Source organism: Hakea prostrata, chromosome 10 (genome assembly GCF_041222555.1).
Source record: "Hakea prostrata isolate BN-2017 chromosome 10, UWA_Hpros_2, whole genome shotgun sequence".
NCBI classification, from domain to species: Eukaryota; Viridiplantae; Streptophyta; class Magnoliopsida; order Proteales; family Proteaceae; genus Hakea; species Hakea prostrata.
Window position 1 is genome coordinate 46,428,902 of NC_142609.1, and position 19,938 is coordinate 46,448,839.

General features: G+C 36.3%; 2 protein-coding genes across 2 annotated transcripts; both read right to left on the reverse strand.

Moving 5' to 3' along the window:
* Positions 1-1,110: 1,110 nt before the first annotated feature.
* LOC149003458 (putative linoleate 9S-lipoxygenase 5) lies at positions 1,111-5,827 on the reverse strand. The gene is made up of 9 exons (XM_089136927.1): positions 5,500-5,827; positions 4,184-4,473; positions 3,830-4,070; positions 3,400-3,738; positions 3,238-3,323; positions 3,011-3,118; positions 2,565-2,869; positions 2,207-2,470; positions 1,111-2,108 (listed from the first exon to the last, which is right to left on the reverse strand). Exons 1-9 carry the CDS (start codon positions 5,714-5,716, stop codon positions 1,340-1,342), a joined length of 2,619 nt encoding a protein of 872 aa, XP_088993053.1. The 5' UTR covers positions 5,717-5,827; the 3' UTR covers positions 1,111-1,339.
* Positions 5,828-8,820: 2,993 nt separating this feature from the next.
* Positions 8,821-13,752, reverse strand: LOC149003459 (putative linoleate 9S-lipoxygenase 5). Its single transcript, XM_089136199.1, has 9 exons — positions 13,382-13,752; positions 12,236-12,513; positions 11,510-11,750; positions 11,047-11,382; positions 10,869-10,954; positions 10,656-10,763; positions 10,247-10,551; positions 9,888-10,151; positions 8,821-9,787 (listed from the first exon to the last, which is right to left on the reverse strand). The coding sequence occupies exons 1-9, from the start codon at positions 13,497-13,499 to the stop codon at positions 9,019-9,021; spliced, it is 2,505 nt and encodes an 834-aa protein (XP_088992325.1). The 5' UTR covers positions 13,500-13,752; the 3' UTR covers positions 8,821-9,018.
* Positions 13,753-19,938: the final 6,186 nt, after the last annotated feature.

The following is a 19,938-nucleotide window of genomic DNA, read 5'->3' on the forward strand; positions in this document are numbered from 1 at the left end:
TAAACATTTTATTCTCTAAATTCTAAATTCTTTAAAAATATGCTTGTGGCATGTAATTTCTCCAATCATTTAAATACCTCCTCTTTGAGTCTCTATATTAATCAATTTCTCGAATTACTTACTAATTTACCAAAGAAAAATATTACTTTAGACCAATTCCTTACTGCCAACAAAATCAAGTTTAAGCCGTTAACATAAAAGGGGGGAAATAAATTAATAAAAAAATTAAACAAAACATATAATTATTTACCAAAAACATGACAAAGCATATAATTAAAATGAAATGAATTCTTAAAATAAAAATAAAAATAAGGAAAAAAAGACTAGGAATACATAGAACTAAGTGAAGAAGCAGAAGAAAAATGAAAACAAATATAATTAAAGCAAGCACACACAAAAATACATCTCTTGGCACGTGTGATTTTACTAGTTATATATATAAGAAGATGTATAGAAGTGTGCATAAACTGACCTGATGAACCTTAGATCCTAAAGAAAAGAAAAAAAAACATAGATCACTAGGTTTCTTTAACCTTTCTTTGGGCAACATGTAGGAATCAGGCCCATGGACGCCCATAGTGCAAACTGTGGGCTTCAAAAATTGGGCCCACCTAGTTGATTAAGGTCTGCTTTTGGTTTTCTCGTGGAACTGTGGGCTGGACCTAAGGAATTTGCATGAAAGGTCCAGTGTTGGCGTTCACTTCTATTTGTTTCAATTAAAATAAAAATAAAAATAAAATCGTAATTTTAAATTATGGGGCCAAGATAGTAATTTCGTAATCTTCTGTGGGCCCTGGTGCAATTGTGGGTGCATGATACTGGATCGGCTTTTGTTTACGGTTATAATGCCTGGCCCTCGTGGCCCATTCCTTTGACGCATCCAAACCTAACTTTGGGTTTGGCACAACGGCCCATACCTAATTTGGAACGGATTATGGGCTCAATCTTGGCCCATAAACACAGCCCAAAGTATTGGGATTTAACTGCACTTTTAGCCCACAAGCTAGAACCAGGATGGGCTTGGGCTGCGTATGGTTTTAGAGATAATGCCTCTCCAGCCCAGATAAGCCCAGTTCACATATGCATATTAGTATATTACTCTCTCTCTCTCTCTGGGTGAAATTTTTTAAACTGATGTTATGCTGCATTTATCATTTACAAACTTCTATCTCGTTTGCTTGCAAAACTAGTGATTTAAACAACCAGTGCTTGGAAATAGAATTAAGACACACAAAACTACTTAGGTACAAGATCGATCCATGCTTACCCCACTTCAATTGAGGTTCTATGGTTATTGTAAGACAACTAGTTCATGACTATAGTAGCTAATAATTCAGTCTCAGATGGAGACACTGTTGGGAATTCCTCTCCCTGTTAGCCCACCAACACCAGTATGGTTAGAAGTGTCTGGATACAGTAAGGTGTATGGCATCTTGACTGGCCCTGTTCTGTTCTTCAACCTTTTGTCATTGTTCATCTCTATAATCCTATTCTCAATACTTATCAGTCTCTTTCCAAATTCCTCAAAACCCTTCAATGCTGCTGCATCTGATGTCCAATGTGGAGTGTCTCTTTGCCCAAGATAGACCTCATCAGAAGTATGCATGGACAAAATCTCAATAAGGGAAATGCCTAGGAGTGTTTGGAGCTGGCTTGTAATTGTTTTCAAGTATGCAGTGTCGGGGTTCGATTTAAGTTCAGCATACTCAGGAGAACCAGGTTCAGGCATGAATCGTCGACTTATGCTTGGCCGGTTTGGGAGGAAACCTCCATAGGGGTACTGTCCAAAGTTAATAGCTGCATGAAGAGCTGAAGCTATCCATATGATGATGGTGCATGTCTCTGTTAGGTCAGCAAGTGATTGCATCTTGGGCCACCATGGCTCATTCTTCTTGTCACCGTGGCCTACATTACGGAGCTCAGCCCACCAAGACTGTAATTCAGAGTCCCTTTGGATCATCTCATCCTTGGGGTAGTAGACAGAGCAATAATCATGGACCCAAGCTTTCATAGCTGACCAAATTTCAAGGCCATCAACAGCAAAAGGGTAGTCTTCAATTAATAGACGGATGCCGTGAGGCTTGTTTGAATCTGGAACTGCCATTCCCCTGTATGAAAAACAATAGATATTATCTAGTTAATTCCCAAATACATAGACTTAACTCTTTGGGTATAGTGCATTTACAGTCTTATATATGATTCTCACCTCTTAATGAGATCTGCAGGCAGTGACTGCTCAGTGAAAACCCAGCTCTTATAAAACTCAGAAGACATTTCCATTGAATATTTTGCAGGGAAAACTGTATGCTCCAACGCTCCACCAGCATTGGTTAGGACTTGTCGAGCCAAGGCATTAATGTTCATGGTGTCTTTAAAGTGAGGCTGTAAAAGCTTATGGATTGGATGAAGGACACTCAATTGTCTATTCATTGCAATCACAAATGGCTCAATTGTAGCATGCGTATGTAACCTACAATTAACCAAGATATAAAAACCATTAATTGATCTTAGTGTTGTCACCTATGTCCTGATGTGAAGTATTTTATTATGTAATGCAAGCTTACCAGTGACTGATAAGCTGGTGAACACCTGAGTCATTCACAGCTACATAAGCTTTGGCTAGTTGCCATACTGAAGCTTCAACACCTTGTTCAGCAGGGGTGTATACCTTACTAATTGCACCATGTTTATCACCATCTGGATGTGGAAGACTCAACTCAATTGCTAGTGGCTTCAAGGTCCCATCGTCTTTCAAGAAGAGGAGTGTTCTGCTTGCATAGGTTTTTGTTGAAGTGGTGTTTATACGCCTCACGTATGGCATCAGAGCATCATGATAATCCAATATGAAGAGTTTGTTCCTCTTGAGTGCCTACACCAACCAACAAAGGAGAAAAAACCACACCATATCATTATATCTCTTCCATTATAAACCCAATACTTAGTAACATTCATTACATAAAGAACCTTATGACTGAGGCCTTCTGAGCTAGAAATTGAATGAGCAAACAACCTCATTGACTGTCAAGCCGTTTAACTTGTCTTCAATGTGCTTTCTGGTTATTGAACTAGTCTGGATCCCATACACCTTGGGATCAAGTTTGCTGGTTGGGGGAAACTCCTGTATATTGACATTAAATATGTTCTGATAAGAAAACTGAACAAAGGAGGATAATCTTTGAAATGGGAAAAATTTTTCCAATTAGAAATAGTGAAGAGCATAAGAAGTGTTCTACTTACTTCAAGTCGGCAGATGCGAACAGGGTTCAATCCAGCAAGCATTTCTCGTGCAAATTCTTCATCTGATCTCCAAGCAAACTTATCCTCTGCATTAATATCACAGATACATGATCAAGTTTCGGCATTTCTGTTATACATTAAAATCAGAGATTATTAAAGTACCTTTAATAACTTGGGGCATAGGGAATCTGAGGTGCCCTTCACCATCTGAGCGAAGGAGTTCCTTGAGCAGTTCCAAGGGGATCTTGTCCTCTTTGTTTGGTTTTGGGAAATTAGGGAGTTGGATCCCTTCTTCATAGAGTTCCAATACATCTTGAAAGGTTTCAAACTCATTAGGGGTGGTGTCACAAAAATCTTTTAGCTCCGGAAGCAGGAACTGGATTATGACCTTTAATGCATATCCAAGTGCATCTGACAGCTTTAAGTGACTAAACCTTTCATCTCTTGGAACATAAATGTTCAGACTTAGAGCCAGTGGCAATCTGGTCTCAATTCTAGAATCTGCTAGTATGAAAACTGGGTTAGCAAGATTCAGGGGAAAATATAAAACCCATCAAGAAAAGATTTGAAGGTATCTGATAATGTTCCTAACCTGTCTGTGTTGATTTTCGACCTGTTCTTCCCCTACGAGGGTAAGGGTATTCAGTTGAACCTCCAAGAACAGGGCGTGCATGCTCAGGTCCCTTATCAGGGTCGCCCAGATCATTATAGAAAGCATAGTCATAGACTCTATCCCATTCCTTGAGCTCTCCTGTCCCATCTCCTCTTAGATTCAGAAGCTCTTCTTCCCTGTACTTACGTAGAGGCTTAGGTGTATCACTTGGTAGGTAGCTCTGCAACAAAAATCACAAACATCAATGGCTTCAAGCAAATTGAAAAATTGTTTATCCAAACGAAAGATGATCATAGAAACCTTCTTTATGCTATAGTTTAATATAATAAGTACCGAGTTGGCAAAGAAAACACGATCATGTTTGTAATGGTGAGAAGGGTACACCCAAGAATTGCAGACAAAGTGGATAGAACCCTTTCCAGGAACATCTTCAAGAGTGAGAGTTCTGAGATAGAACTCGCTGTGATGCATGTTCTTGATGATGAAAGCTCCTGGTATTCCCATGTCTTCATCCCAGTCAAATGTGACACCATAAATACATGCACCAGCCACCAATGGTGTAATCTTCGTGATCCATTCCTCCAGGAATGCAGGTGTTCCTACCTTTCCCCTCAATTCCTTTTCTGCAAAAGTGCAGACAAAAATGAATTCTCTAGAAGACAAGATCATAACCAACATCATACTTTTGACCCTACAAATCTTTAATGAACAGAGCATAGAATTAATTATCACTTCCTTTTACCTTCACCTGTGGAAGAGGAATAATCTCTTCACTAGTGGTGTAACTTTGAGATTAGAGTTCAATTTTATCATTAATCCCAAATAAGAAAAGGGTCAGCTCTCTATGGTCAGGTGGGTTAGGAAAAATTGATATTCTCATATTCTGTCTCAGATCAATAAGAACAGAGAGATCCTACTTTAAGGAACAAAATGAACAAATTTTGTTTCGGGGTGGGGTCAAATAATGAAACAATTGGAGATAAGAACTACCATTCTTTTTTTTGGTAGAATAAGAACTACCATTCAAAAAGAGAATTTTTACTTTTACATTTTTATTCTTATACCATTAAATCAATCATTTAGTTCAGATATACAGTGAAAAATGTTGGGATTTTTTATTTTTATTTTCTACCTTTTTAAAGTGGAAAGTGGAAAGTGGAAAGTGGGAAGTGGGAAGTGGGAAGTGGGAAGTGGGAAGGGTTGAAGCACTGAAAAGAGAAAATTACTTGTGGGTCCTCAGATTCCCACCTTTGCCAGTTTGGGCCGCTAACCCTATTCTGTGCACCACCTTTTCATGTATGTGTCCTACTTCTACAGTATATACCCAAAAAAAAAAAGTCCTACTTCTACAGTAGAAGATGACTAATATGCCATACAGCAATGCAAAATGATCAATATGACCTAAGTAATCCACCTATTGTGTGGGCCCACGTCTTAAGAGGACATCATCCTCTTCCTCGGACAGTGAAGAACAAGACTGTACACTCTAACACTATCGTATACAGATCTTTTGCCACTGTGGTTTTGCTTTATACTAGCTTTCAGGTCTAGTGTTGTGTGTGTTTGTGGGTGGGTTTTCAGAAATGAAGAAGAAACTTTGAGGAAAAAAAGAAAGGGTAAAGTATGGGAAGAAAGAAGGAAGAACTGACCTGGGTCGCCATTAACAGCACTGATGAGCTGCAGAGAAACTCCTTTACCCAAGAACTCATGAACCCTGTCAAGCACAGAAGCTGGTAAGTCGTTAAGGTCCAGCATATTCTTCTTCATCAACACAACGGATCCTTTGATCTTCTTCTTCTCCTTGATCACCTTCTTGTTCTTCTCCTTGTGCTTCCCATCATCCCCACCGAGCAATTTGTTCCACATCTTGCAGAAAATGAAGAGGAGGAGAAGGAAAGGCAGAGAAATCAAGGAAAAGGAACTCAACCCAAGATAAAACGATCTCCTTGATTTATGAGTGGTAAGTATGCGAGGTTTATGAATGGATTTATAGGCAAACGTTACATCACTAAGTCATCCACAAGTCTTTCGATTTTTGTTTCTTTTGGAAAATCATGAATGTTTCTGGGTCACTCTCTCAATTTCCCAAAAAGAGATTCTCTCTCTCTACTATGACGTGGAAGTTTCTGTGGCGTACAACTCGAATATTTTGTATAACAGGCAGCCGTAATCCTAGACGTGTAAATGGAATAACCATTTTCCCAAAGACAGGTTTTTTTCTTCCCCTTGTCGGTGGATTCTGATCGAAGTTGTTTCTTATCCAACAGTACCATGCGACCTACAGACCAGATTGAAACTTGGGGTTGGCGAAATTTCCGTAAGTGCTTTTTTTGAGTAAAGTTTTTTTTTTTTCTCGACCACAAGTTTCAATTTAGATTATCGTTTGCACAATATCACGCGTTTATTGTGCAATACCCAAGTAAAGCTCGGATTCTTATATTATTAGAATTTCAGTGTTTTTAGCTGGCTGACGAGACTTCTCACACTTTTGCCTTTGTTTCGCGCGGATATCTATCCTTTTGACATCTTTTTATGCCTTGCCATGCATGGTTAAAAATAGTTAAACATAAAAACCATATTGAAATGGAAACTATTTATTTTCGACAATCACATTTTAATTGTGAGTTTGTCTTTTAAAGATTAACAAATTTTTAGTCTCTACCCTCTAAAATAGCCTTTCAAAAAAAGAAATAATAATAATAATTTGACATGATCGTACATGCTGCCATATTTAAGATACATGTTTAAATATTTACGAAGAAAGCGGGGATCTACAACATATCAATGAATATCAAATTCAATCATTCATATTTCCTTGAGGTGTTTATATTCATTCAACCCTCTCAATTCCATGAACCTCTTTGCCCTTATTAATTCATTTTAGTGCTTTACCTTAGCAAATATGATAAATTCTTTTAGATTATACTTAAACTACATATGAAGAAGACCTTGCGATCCCTACTTGCCATATGAAGGATTTAGACAGTTCAATTCATACCCAAAAATAAATAGTTAAGAAAAAAATCATATCATTCCTTCAGTGTTACATGAGATCTGAGGAAAGTTTTGTGGGCCTTGGACCAACCTTTTAATCTTTCTTGTCCCTCGTTCTTTACTTAAAAAAATTATGTGAATGGAATGTGTTAGCTCAAAGTAACTTAAGATTGCATTCTCACTGAAAAAAACAAATTTAAATAAGACAAGGGGTCTCTTTATTGGGAGATATGTTCTTCAATCCCACATATCATTGAGTTCACACATTAATAATATGTTGACAAGCATATTAAACAGTAAATGAAACTACTCAGTTCCCACTTAAGTGTCCAATCCAATCTGTGGGTACATCTTTATGTACAAATCTTCTTTTAAATGTATATTATCTTATAAGATTTGTCATTGTTGATTATTCTCTTACATCCCTTAGTTGAAGTTTAAAGATCGGTTATCCAAAAAGCATGTAGTAAAGCAATCTTTTTATCCTTTGCTTTGGATCGAAAGTGGTGAAAAGTGAAGGTGAAGAATTCCACCAAAGGTGAGAATCGAATTTACAAAATTGAAAACTACACCAATGGAGGAGAAGAAGCAACGGTGGGAACCAAGAAGGAAAAACGATACTTCGTGTAAAGATAAAAGTACCACCGCTCAAAACTTGTGTTTCAATTATAGATTTTATTAGTAGCAAAATCCACAATTCAATTGGAAAATAAATAAATAAATAAATAAATCAAAGACCACTTAACATAAATCTGGTTGGAATAGAAGATGTCGAAGTGGGGATACCATTTAATTGGGATGATAAGTTTGAACCATTAGACTCAAGACCACTTAACATAAATTTTTCTTGTTTTTCGTTAAACAGAACACTCAACCTAAATGACCCTACGAGAAGTAAAGAAATTAATGAACAACTAACAACTAACAGCTAATGTGACTTCAAATAGAATTGATTGGATGGAGAATATTCTTTCTCTGCAGAAAATCTTTTCTGCCATGGAATATCTCAAATTAAAATGAGGTCACTGTTCCCTTTTATAAAAGTTTATTCTTAAATATCTAATATTTATGTGGAAAACGATTTATTTAAGTTCATAATAGAAAAAAAAATTACGGAACAGGCAAATAAGCACATATAGAATTTGGGTTTCTGGTTTTGTAATAGTAGCTGATGGGGTAATTATAAATTCTACAAAATACGAAAAATGAAATTGCAACACAATTGAAAGATGAAGATCCTTAACCAATCTGGAGAGCTTGATGTTGTAACCGAACGAACCACCGATCAATGAGGTTGAGTCATACCTTGAGTGTTGTCTTTAAGGTAATTGATGCACCCTACTACCAAGGATTCTTCGCACCACCACCTCCAAGATAAAGCAACTTCTAACTAAAAGATGATGTAGTTCTTCTAATCCCTTCAATGAGCCAAAATCTAGAGCACAACACTTAGACAAATTCAAAGAAAAAAATTAACTTTGTAACACAAATTATACAAGTGTGAGAAGTGTTTCAATTGCACACTACATGCAAAGAAGGGTTGGGTTTATATAAGTGCAAATCACACTTTACACCCCTTAGGATTCTTAAGGCAATGAATTGGATTTAATCCATTTAATAAACTTAACTTCACTTATGGTAATGGCCATGAATGGTCATAAATTTGGAATGAAAATTAATGGTCAAGAGTTAGAATTTAAATAAATTACACCCTTCAAGTAAACCCATCACACCACCATGATCAAAGACCTTTAAGAACTCATGACCAATGAAGAGCCTCATAACCAAGGTCATAAAGGGCTCCTTTACTCATGGTGCCTCATTACCACCCTTACCTCATGAGTCCGCAAGGTTACCCAACACACTATAACACAAATGGGTGGGTTTATAACTGTTGCCGGCCCGCCAATTAAATAAAAGAAATGCAAAAACCAATTTTGAAACTTAATATAGATTTTATAAAATAGAATTTATTAAGATGCAATAAGTAAGGAGATACATCATGCATGGCTTGGAATTAGAAATCAGTAGAAAAAAATAGAATTTATTTTACACATGTTTATGATTTAAATGCTGGCAATACAATCAAGATGATTGCTTCAGTGTTGAACTAAGAAATATCTTAGGTGAAAGACTTCACTATTTTAGAATGAATGACAACAGTTAATTCAGCTTCAGATGGAGACACTATTGGGTATTCCTTTTCCAGTTATCCCACCAATGCCAGTAACGTTGGAAGTGTCAGGAAAGAGCAATGTGTAAGGCATCTTGACAGGGCCCATTCGATTCTTCAACATTGGGTTCTCATTCATTTCTTTAATCCTATCTTCAATGTCTTTTAACTTGTTTCCAAATTCTTCAAAAGCTTTCAATGGTGTTGTATCTGTTGTCCATTCTGGAGTGTCTCTTTGCCCCAAATAGACTTCATCGGTTGAATGTGTGGACAGAATCTCTATCAGAGATATACCCAGAAGGGTTTGGAGCTGGCTTGTAATTGTTTTCAGGAATGCTAAATCAGGGTTCAATTCGAGCTCAGCATACTCAGGAGAACCTGGTTCAGGCATGAAACGACGGCTTAAGGTTGGGCGATTTGGTAGATAACCTGCATAGGGATACTGTCCAAAATTAACAGCTGCATGAAGGGCTGAAGCTATCCATATGATGATGGTGCATGTCTCTGTTAAATCATCCAATGTTTGCATCTTGGGCCACCATGGCTCATCCTTCTTATCTCCATGGCCTACATCACGGAGCTCTGTCCACCAAGACTGGAGTTCAGAGTCATTTTGAAGCATCTCATCCTCAGGGTAGTAGAAAGAACAGTAATCACGGACCCAAGATTTAATGGCTGACCAAATCTCCAGGCCATCAACTGCATAAGGGTAGTCCTCAATTAGAAGACGGAGACCATGAGGACTGTTTGAATCTGGAACTGCCACCTTCCTGTAAAAATTGCAAAAGTTAATATCTAAAAATTTACAATGCATATGTACTTGGCTTTTAGGCTATCACATTTGCTGTGTCTATGTACTATTATTTTCACCTCTTGATGAGATCTTCAGGGAGTGATTGCTCTGTGAAAACCCATGTCTTGTAAACCACGGCCGACAACTCCATCGAATACTTTGCTGGGAAAACAGTGCTTTCAAGAATTCCTCCAGCATTAATGAGGATCTGCCGAGCGAAGGCATTGATGTTCATGGTGTCCCTAAAGTGAGGCTGTAAAAGCTTATGAATTGGATGAAGAACACTCAATTGTCTGTTCATTGCAATCGCAAATGGCTCGATCACAGCATGCGTATGTAACCTGCAACCCAATTAGAAAAACATTAATTGAGATCTTTTGAATTGGTCAGAATCGTGTTGTGAAGCATTTTATCATACAATTAATGCAAGCTTTACCAGTGACTGATGAGTTGATGAACACCAGAGTCATTCACAGCTACATAAGCCTTGGCCAGTTGCCAGACTGAGGCCTCAACACCTTGCTCAGCTGGGGTAAAAACCTTACTGATGGCACCATATTGGTCACCATCTGGATGTGGCAGACTCAACTCAATTGCGAGTGGCTTCAATGTCCCATCATTTTTTAAGAAGAGTAGTGTCCTACTTGCATAAGTCTTTGTGGTTGTGGAATTTATACGCCTCAGATATGGCATTAGTGTATCATGATGATCCAATATGAAGAGCTTGTTCTCCTCAATGGCCTGCACAAAAACCTTATCTTTAGATCTTCTTTCTGTTATAATCCTCATAGCACAGCTCTAAAATATGTTTTTTTGAGTAATTAAGATGATGAACATGGATAAACCTCATCCACTGTTAAACCATCTAGCTTGTCCTCAATTTGCTCTCTAGTAATTGTACTATTCTGGTTGCCATATGCATAAGGATCAAGTTTGCTCATCGGGGGAAACTCCTGCAAATTAACATTACAAATAGTTTTGATCAGAAACTAAAACAAAAAACAGATGTTGAAAAGCTAAAACTTGATGAAAGCATTAGAAATGTTTGAGTTAATTACTTCTAGACGGCGGATGCAAACAGGGTTCAGTCCAGCAACCATTTCTCGTGCAAACTCTTCATCTGTTCGCCAAGCAAACTCTTCCTCTGCATTTTTATTTCGATGAAAACATAATCAAGAATTGGCACTTTTCTTCTCCTAGTCAATAAACATTTTTGAGTAATAAAAAGATAGATACCTTGTATCACTTGGGGCTTTGGGTATTGAAGACCTCCATCTGAAAGGATGAGTTCCTTCAGTAGTTCAAATGGGATTTTGTTCACTTCTTTGTTTAGCTTTGAGCCTTTAGGGAGTTGGATTCCTTTTTCATAGATGTCTAATATATCTTGGAAGGTTTCAAACTCATTAGGGTGGTTCTCAAATAAATCTTTTAGTTCTGGAAGCAAGAACTGAGCTACAGCTTTCAAGGCATATGCGAGGAAATCTGACATCTTTATGTGACCAAATCGTTCATCTCTTGGAACATATATGTCCAGACTCATTACCAGTGGTAATCTACTCTCTGCGCTAGGATCTGCAAAAAGAAAATTGGGTTTGTAAGATTCAAGGGGAAATGATACAACCCATCAAGGAGAAGATCTGAAGGTAGTTGAAAATGCTTCTCATCAATCAATTTTTAGAATAATCAGCAGATTAGTGACCTGTACGTGAAGGTTCTCGGCCAGTTCTTCCTCTGCGTGGGTAAGGGTATTCAGTTGAACCTCCAAGAACAGGGCGTGCATATTCGCTGCCCTTGTCAGGATCTCCCAGATCGTTGTAGAGAGCATAGTCATAGACTCGATCCCATACCTTGAGCTCTCCTGTTCCATCTCCTCGTAGTTTCACAAGCTCTGCTTCCCTATACTCACGGAGTGTCTCAGGTGTCTCACTTGGTAAGTATGTCTGTAACAAAAATACATTTTCATTAACACCTTCAAGGCTGTAAGGATGTTAAAGCAAACGAGAATTCTCACCAACCACGCACCCAAAAAAAAAAACCAGACACTCTAGATCCACGCAGGGAGTTTCTTTTGTAAATTTGATAAGATTAGGTGAGTTTTAGTAAAATAAAAACAACTTGTATTTATAATTAATCCCTTAATTAGATTAATTTTTATGTACACGTGGCGTGATCATAACCACTCCTGACTCACCGCCGTGGCTACCACAAATAAAAGTCCACCCGAACCGGGCCATAGGCGTGCATTGAAGCGCAAGAGACCCAATGAGTTAATCTAATTAATTCCGTCTTAAAAAAACTAATTAATTAAATTAAGGTAAGCTTCGTGCATTTTATTTTATATGTATAAAGGCTTGACTATTAACGGCAAGATGTAACTGCAAGTCAACGAACAAAAATCTAATGAGATTGTTTAATATTTAATTACCTGATTAGCGAAGAAAACCCGATCATGGTTGGGATAAACCCATGAATTGCAGACAAAATGGACACTACCCTTTCCAGGGATATCTTCAATTGTGACAGTCTTGAGGTAAAACTCGTTGGGATGCATGTTCTTGATAATGAAAGCTCCTGGAATCCCCATGTCTTCTTCCCAATCAAATGTGATGCTGCAAGTATTTGCACCAGCGATCAATGGTGTAGGCTTTGAGACCCATTCATCCAAGGGTGCTGGTTTTCCAATCATTCCTCGCATTTCATTACCTGCAACAGAGTTACATTAGATTCAATTCTCCCTGGTCTATATATATTAAAGCCATTTGAATTAGTGAAAATATAATCCCTGTCATGTTTGTGAAAAAGCCCCACTGAAACATTAATGATGAATGAAAGGATAACTTTGTTTACCCAGATGATTTAAGATCAGTTGATCAGAAATGTGTGGCTCTCATATATGTTTATTGATTTGCTTCCCCCCAAAGTAATCTCTTTTGTCATTTTCTTGTAGTCATTCTATCTGATTTACCAGAAATCCTGAAGTGATTTCTTTTGTCACTTTTGGTCGCCGTTCTCTTTACAAGTTTCTGGGGAATACATTTTTTTAAATTGAGACAGACAGCATAACTCCACTGGTTGACTCCAGAGACCCAAAAGCTAAAGGTTTTTTTTTTTCTTCTACTCCGTTGAAGGGTTGAGAAAAGCATGAGGGACACAAGAAGGATCATCTAACACGGAGTGGTATTAGGCCAAGTTGTTCAAGAACTACTTCTGAACTAAGAAACCTGTCACCAACCAACAAATCCCAAAAAGAAAAAAAAATCTAAGTCAGAATTCTGATCTCCAATTCTATTTTTGAGAGGCCATGGATTATATTTCAGTTTTGTCTTAGTAGCAGAACAAGAAAAGAAGAATCTGATTGTTTTCACAGGTTGGGTTTTTGTTCTGTGGTCTCAGCTCAACCGAAAGAGCTAGATTTTGAAAGAAATTAGGAACAAGGGAACAGACTAAAATATCTTTTTAAGTAATGAGAAGCCCAGATTCCAGCAATCATGCAAGTGGGATTCTGGAACTGTGTGAGTGGTGCGAATAAAGAAAAGGGAATTGGGGTGAGAGTTTACAAGGAAGAACTGACCTGGGTCACCACGAGTAGCACTGATCAGTTGCAGTGAAACTCTTTTTCCGAATAACTCAAAGATCCGATCCATGAATGAGGCATTTAGGTCGTTTAAGTCCAAAACATTCTTCTGCATCAGAACAACGGTTCCTTTGATCTTCTTAATTTGTTCTTCTCACCCTCGTTCGACATCTTGCACGAGAAAAAGAATAGCAGTGCCTTGAAGCTAGAGAGAGAACAAAAATATTACAGAACTCGACTGAAGAGAAATGGTTTTGGTTGTTATGAATGGGAAGTATGGGAAGTTTTCTGGTGAACTTGAATGCAATGATTCGCCAAAGCTCCAAGAAAGAAAAATGATATGATCGGTGGATGAAATGGTTTCTGTATTGTCAATTTATAGTAAGTTGGGACGCGGTGACGAAGTTCCATCATCTTTTGCTTCTGCTTTCATGGAAGATACAGAATTGGGCCCCAGGATCTCTTCTTCATTGTGGTTTACTTGTCCATGAAAAACTCTCAAATGAGGAGCTAAGGAGGAGCCAAGTGGACAGATCTTTGCCATACATGAATCTCTCAAGATGTATGAATCTCATGGAACAAAAATAGGTCCCCCACCCTCTCTATGGTGAGGATATATTCTCTTTTCTCTTCATAAAATATGATATCAACACCCATACAAAGAACACTAGTCAAACCAATCTAATCTTTTTATTTTATGTCAAACATCTCATAATATAATATGAAATCAAGAGTTCGAATCCCTTAAAGTCAAGGGTAATGACCCGCCTTACATTTAAATCAGCACTCTTTGCCGACTCTGTTAACCCCCCCCCCCACCAAAAGTGTGTTGTATCTAGATCGGGCAAAACTCAATTTAAGAAGGAAAAAAAACACTTTTATTTTTTCTTAGAAATTTTTATGTGGGATTGAGAGATTCGTTTGTACTTGTCTATATCAATATTTCATAGAAAATGTTAATTTTACTCTTATTTTTCATTAAAAAAATTCCGTTGATGCATATTCTACCAAGAAAACAGAATCAACATGAATAAAATCAGTCAAGTCTTTATTCAAGGCATTCACATCATACAAGTTATTTTATGCATTTTACTGTATGTGGAATGGTTTTCATGCATTTTATTGTATATTACTTCTTACTATCTAATATGATATAATATCCTCAACCTTATTCCAAACAAATGATAGAAATATATATGAAATGTCTCCCTCTACCGAGTTTTGCTTGATAAAAATATGGATAAAGCATTTGTTATTTTGGTTTGAAAAGTAAACTTAATTATTTATTTATATAATGAAATGAAGATTATAATTATTTATTCATAGTCTTTTAGCAGCCATATTATTTTAGTACCAACTAAGAGAAAAAAACTATGGGTGCATCTTAAGAACGGGGGGGGGGGGGGGGGGGGGGGGGGGGGGGGGGGGGGGGGGGGGGGGGGGGGGGGGGGGGGGGGGGGGGGGGGGGGGGGGGGGGGGGGGGCAAAAAAAAAAACGAGATCTTACCTTGACCATGACACCCTGACCTACTCTTTCTTCCTATATATCAATTTCAATTTCTATTCACACTCCCTAGACTCTAACCGCCTACAAGCCATGGACAGCAATGCCTCTTATTAGTAAATCTCTGGAATTCCTAACATAAATAAATTAAAAAAAAGGTAATACTAATAAACTATAGATTAGGTCAGGGTGGGGTCTTTAATCTCACAGATGGTGTGAACAGAGTCTAGATTACCTCACGATTGAGGGAGAACAATGTGTTCCACTAATACTTTTCAATTACATAATAGGGGGTAGAGCTTCCATAGACCTATTGGGATTCTTATTTAGGATCAGATTTTGATATTCACAAGAAATCCAACCACCATCATGTGATTAAGAAGTATTAGGGAGCACGTTGTTCTCCCTGACAAAAAGGTGATCCAAACTCATATGAATAAGTGGGAAATTAAGTGGGAAAATTATAATGACAGCAAATATGAAAAGATAAAATACGTTATTGAGTTTTTTACGTGTGGATCCACGGGGTCCCCTTCGTGGACCACAAACTAATGTCGGGACACTTGGGTCCCTCACATTTGAAATTTGATATATTTAACAACGACTAACGGTATAGTCAACTTAGGACCCACACGAAACATATTGCACCAAGGAAACCTAGCATTAATTCATGGTCCATCCACTAAAGAGACCCACATGCAAAAATCTTTATGTTATTTAGTCAATTATACATCTATTGTGACAACTGCATTCTCATCAAAAAGTAAGTGGAAATTCTTAATGGTACAACCATGTGTTAAAATAATGTTCATGTGCCAGACACAACCAAACCATTTAATTCAACCGGAAACTGTGGTGTATTTGATTGATTGAAATATGCTTCATCCTTTGCAATGAAATTTGAAGTAAAAACATTTCTAATATGTCGGTGTACATGATTGAGTTGTATCATTGATTTTGGTGGGTGAGAATTTTTTTTTTTTTTTTTGTGGTAAATGATTTGTAACGTCTTGGAAGGTTAAGTACTCCATAATTATTTCGGGTTCTTGACGGATATAGTACAGAAAGTAGTTTGTATCTAAACCTAACACAATAACGTTAGATCATTGGTAGATACTACACGAAAAGCAACGTACATCAAACCCTAACATAATCACATGAGTCATTATTGGCCACCCACTTGTGTGTACATAGTCTACTTCATATAATTGTACTAGCATCAATATTTATTGACCCTTTGGATAAGGATTGAATATGGATAACTTGTGTATCTCCTATATATGGACCATTTATATCATTTGCAACCATACTTGATTGCTTGTTCTAACTTCTAAGTAGTATGTATTATGTGGTCATCACCTCAATCCCATTTAAAGAAATCCCACCTAAATGAAGCAAAAACTTTTACAAACCATCCATCAATCAATCCATTTAAATAACATATGTAACTGCCACTGAATGATATACATGACCCCTATCTAATCATGAGATATAAAACGTCAACTGTAAGACAAATAATCATATTATTGATCCATTTGAGTGTCGATTCAAGATTTCTATTCCACTAAGTTTATCAAAATATTTTGTCAAAGATATGAATAGATCAAGCTACTTTAGTTTTATGTCATTTAAGTCAATCTTCCATCTCATCTACATTTATGCACATTTTTAATGAGGTTAATATACTAACCAACATAATTAAGGCTGCTTGATATAAAAGTTTCAAACCGAACCTTTTCTTAGAAAAACCAAAGATTTTCAAATCGAACTCAATATCTCTTTTCACCCATTTACGTGTAAATAGTTCGATAGACATTTATTTTATATATTAGTTCTAAGAACGAATCCCCTCATTTGATCATGACACAATTAATGTTCCTACCAAGTTCAATTTACATTTCCCTAGTAGATCCTAACCTAACAACCACATAAGCAATGTAGAGTAATGTCACCTAGTTAAGTCGTCAACAAATTCATCCAATGGTATACTGGACATAGAAATCATACGTTATACATATTCTATAACTTTTTGTTTCCAGAGGAACCAGCTCAGACTCTTTATCCTTTTGGACTTCCCTGTGGAAAGTTCATACATTGCCTAAGATTAAGCAATTTATTTGGAAATTGGGACATAATGTTCTTCCTACAAATTTAAATTTGTTTTTAAGAGGTGGTTGCTACACTCCGTTGTGTTTTTATTGCAAATGTGCCCATGAATCGATTGTTCATCTTTTATTTCATTGTCCTTTTGTAAAACTTTGTTGGAAGGTGTCTCACTCTTCGTTTGGATACAGATTTATTTCACGGCCATGACATTGTGGACTGGTGGAACTTTATTGAATCCTTCTATCGGACTAATGGTAATTTAGATTGGGTGCATTCTATTTGGAGTGCAGTAGCTTGGTTAATTTGGAAGGCAAGAAACGTTTATTGGTTTGACGGGCTTACACCTAACTTAAGTATGTTTTTATGGTCACTAAATGGTTTGTTGTAGGGTATTCATGGCCATTTTTTTGAGACTATTTCTTCATCGGCCGCAACATGAGTGATTGAATCTCAAATGCTGCATGCTTCAAGTCTTCTATTTAATCCGTTGAATACGCATATGATAGATATTGATGACACAAATTTCTTTCACATTTTCTCAGATGGTTCTTGGGATTCGTCAACTTCTCGTAGTGGTTGTGGAGGGATTATAAAGACTTCTTCTAGGTCTTTTATAGCTGCTCACATGAAATCAGGTTGGGCTTTATCTGTACACAGCAAGTGGAGCTGGAAGCGATATATGACATCATTCAAGTGGCCTCTTCTATAGGGATCATGAATATCAAGCTCTTCTCTGATTTTCAAGCCGTTGTCTCTAGTCTACATGATCATTCTAGTACTTTAGATTGGTATTGTTCTAACTTACTTCAGCTTATTAAGACCTCTTTGTTGAGATTTGACAACTGTGTTGTCTTGTCTTGCATATTTCTAGAACAGAGAATATTGAAGCTGATTTCTTGGCTAGGGGGGCCCGTAGTTTAGGCATGTCGAAAGTTTGGTGGATGCAACCACCTAAAGGTCTTGATCCTTTGTACTATGTTCCTGCTGGGAGGATTTCCCCAACTTGTTTCTTTGAATGCATTTCCTTTTCTGTGTTTGGCCAAAAAAAAAATAATAACTTTTTGTTTCCTATAATTTTTACATTTAATCTACTTTGGAATTGTTCTGGATAAATGGAAACTATCTTATCCTTTCCAATGATAGTTTGTGTTGAAATTTATTTATCAGAAATGTCGAAGATGTATAACGTGAAAACTCAATCGTAAGGTAGTCGCAAGTAAAGAAGTCATGACATTGATTTTAATTTCTAGAAGAAAAAATAACTTACCATGAAAGATTAAAATCACTTTGGACATGGAGGTTCCAATTTTTTTGAAACAAAAAAAAAAAATATTAAAAAAATATTAAAAAAAAAAAGGAAAAAAAAACCAAAACTCTAAAATTAGTTTTTTTTTTATTTAATATATAATATTTCTAGTTATAAATGATTGGTTGTAAGCTCTAACTATAGAAAAGTGATTTTGACTTAATGACTCTATCTGCTCGTCTCATCATCTTGGGTACAGGTTTCAGAAGATAAACATTTACTTATTTTGGTTTCAAAATGTACACTTTTCAGTTGGTTATATCACAAGTGAAGATTAATTAGTCTTTGTTTACTGTTCTTAAGCAGCCCTAATGGTTCAAAACCCAATTATTATATTAATTCTAAGAATGAATTCTTTCACTTGACCATGACCCAATCAATGTTAATTACCAACTTCATTTTACACTTCACCAGTAGATTCTAACAATCATGTAAGTCATAGAGATGAATGCCACCGAATTAATTAAGCCGTCAACAAACTTATATACAATAGTATATTAGACATAGATATTTCGTAACCAAATAGTCTTCTGTGTTACATTTTAGTCTACTTTGAAATTGTCCTTCTATTTTATCGTTTCTAATGAAAATATTTCGAAATTTACTTGTGAGAAGTGTTGAACACATGTAAACTGAAAACTCGTCATAGGCAAAGAAGTCACGACATCTATTTCAATTTCTGAAGAAAAAAAAAGAATAATATATTATTAATAGCAGTCAAAAGTGTCATTGATGTGATCTTAAAGATTACATGCATCATGAATCTAGCCTCTTGATCTAGTTTCTATTTCATTTGATATATAATTCCATGAATATTCTAGTTCAATGTAGTAATCTTTGACCTTCTTATGTTCTCTTTTATTCTTTGAGTTAAAAAAAAAAACCAGAAAAATCATCACTAAGTATTTTCGAATCACAGAAGCCAAGTGTGTAGTATTCTTGAGGTTCTCTCATCAACAAAGCCACAAAGCAAGAATTCATTCAATCCTTTGCAAAAATTGAAGCAACGTGATGATCACGAATTGCCACTTAAAGTCATATCCACCGCATATCTAATCACAAGATACATAATATAAATTATGAAGACAAGTAATTATATTATTGATTTCCGTTTAAGCATTTATTTAAGATTTCTATTCCACTAAGTTTATAAGAAAAATAATCAAGATGTGAATAGGAATAGGAAAGCTGCTATAGTTTTATGTCATTTAAGTCAGCCTGCCATGCTTCTGGTCTATGTCTATGCCTTTTTTTTTGAGTTATTCCTCTATATATTGGCTGCTTGTTTGGTTAAAAAATTCAACGGTGCATTATGACTAACTATTCAAGTTTATTAGACTTTATGCAATTTTAATGAAGTTGTTATATTGAAGTAGATAATTACTAATTTGGTTGAATTTCATTCCAAGGTGTAGGAATATTTTTGTCAATAATAGTATTTGACTTAAACCAATCCTCGTGAATCATGACCGAAAATGCATATGACTTCTTCTTAAGTAATGGCATATGCCTTCAATAAAATATAAATATCAGAAGTTTCAGATAAAGAAGAAAAATAGAAAATTTAGATTAATTTTAGGCAATTGTCAATTGCAATTTAAATATTTTTTGTATTTATATTGATTTTTAAGAATAGTTG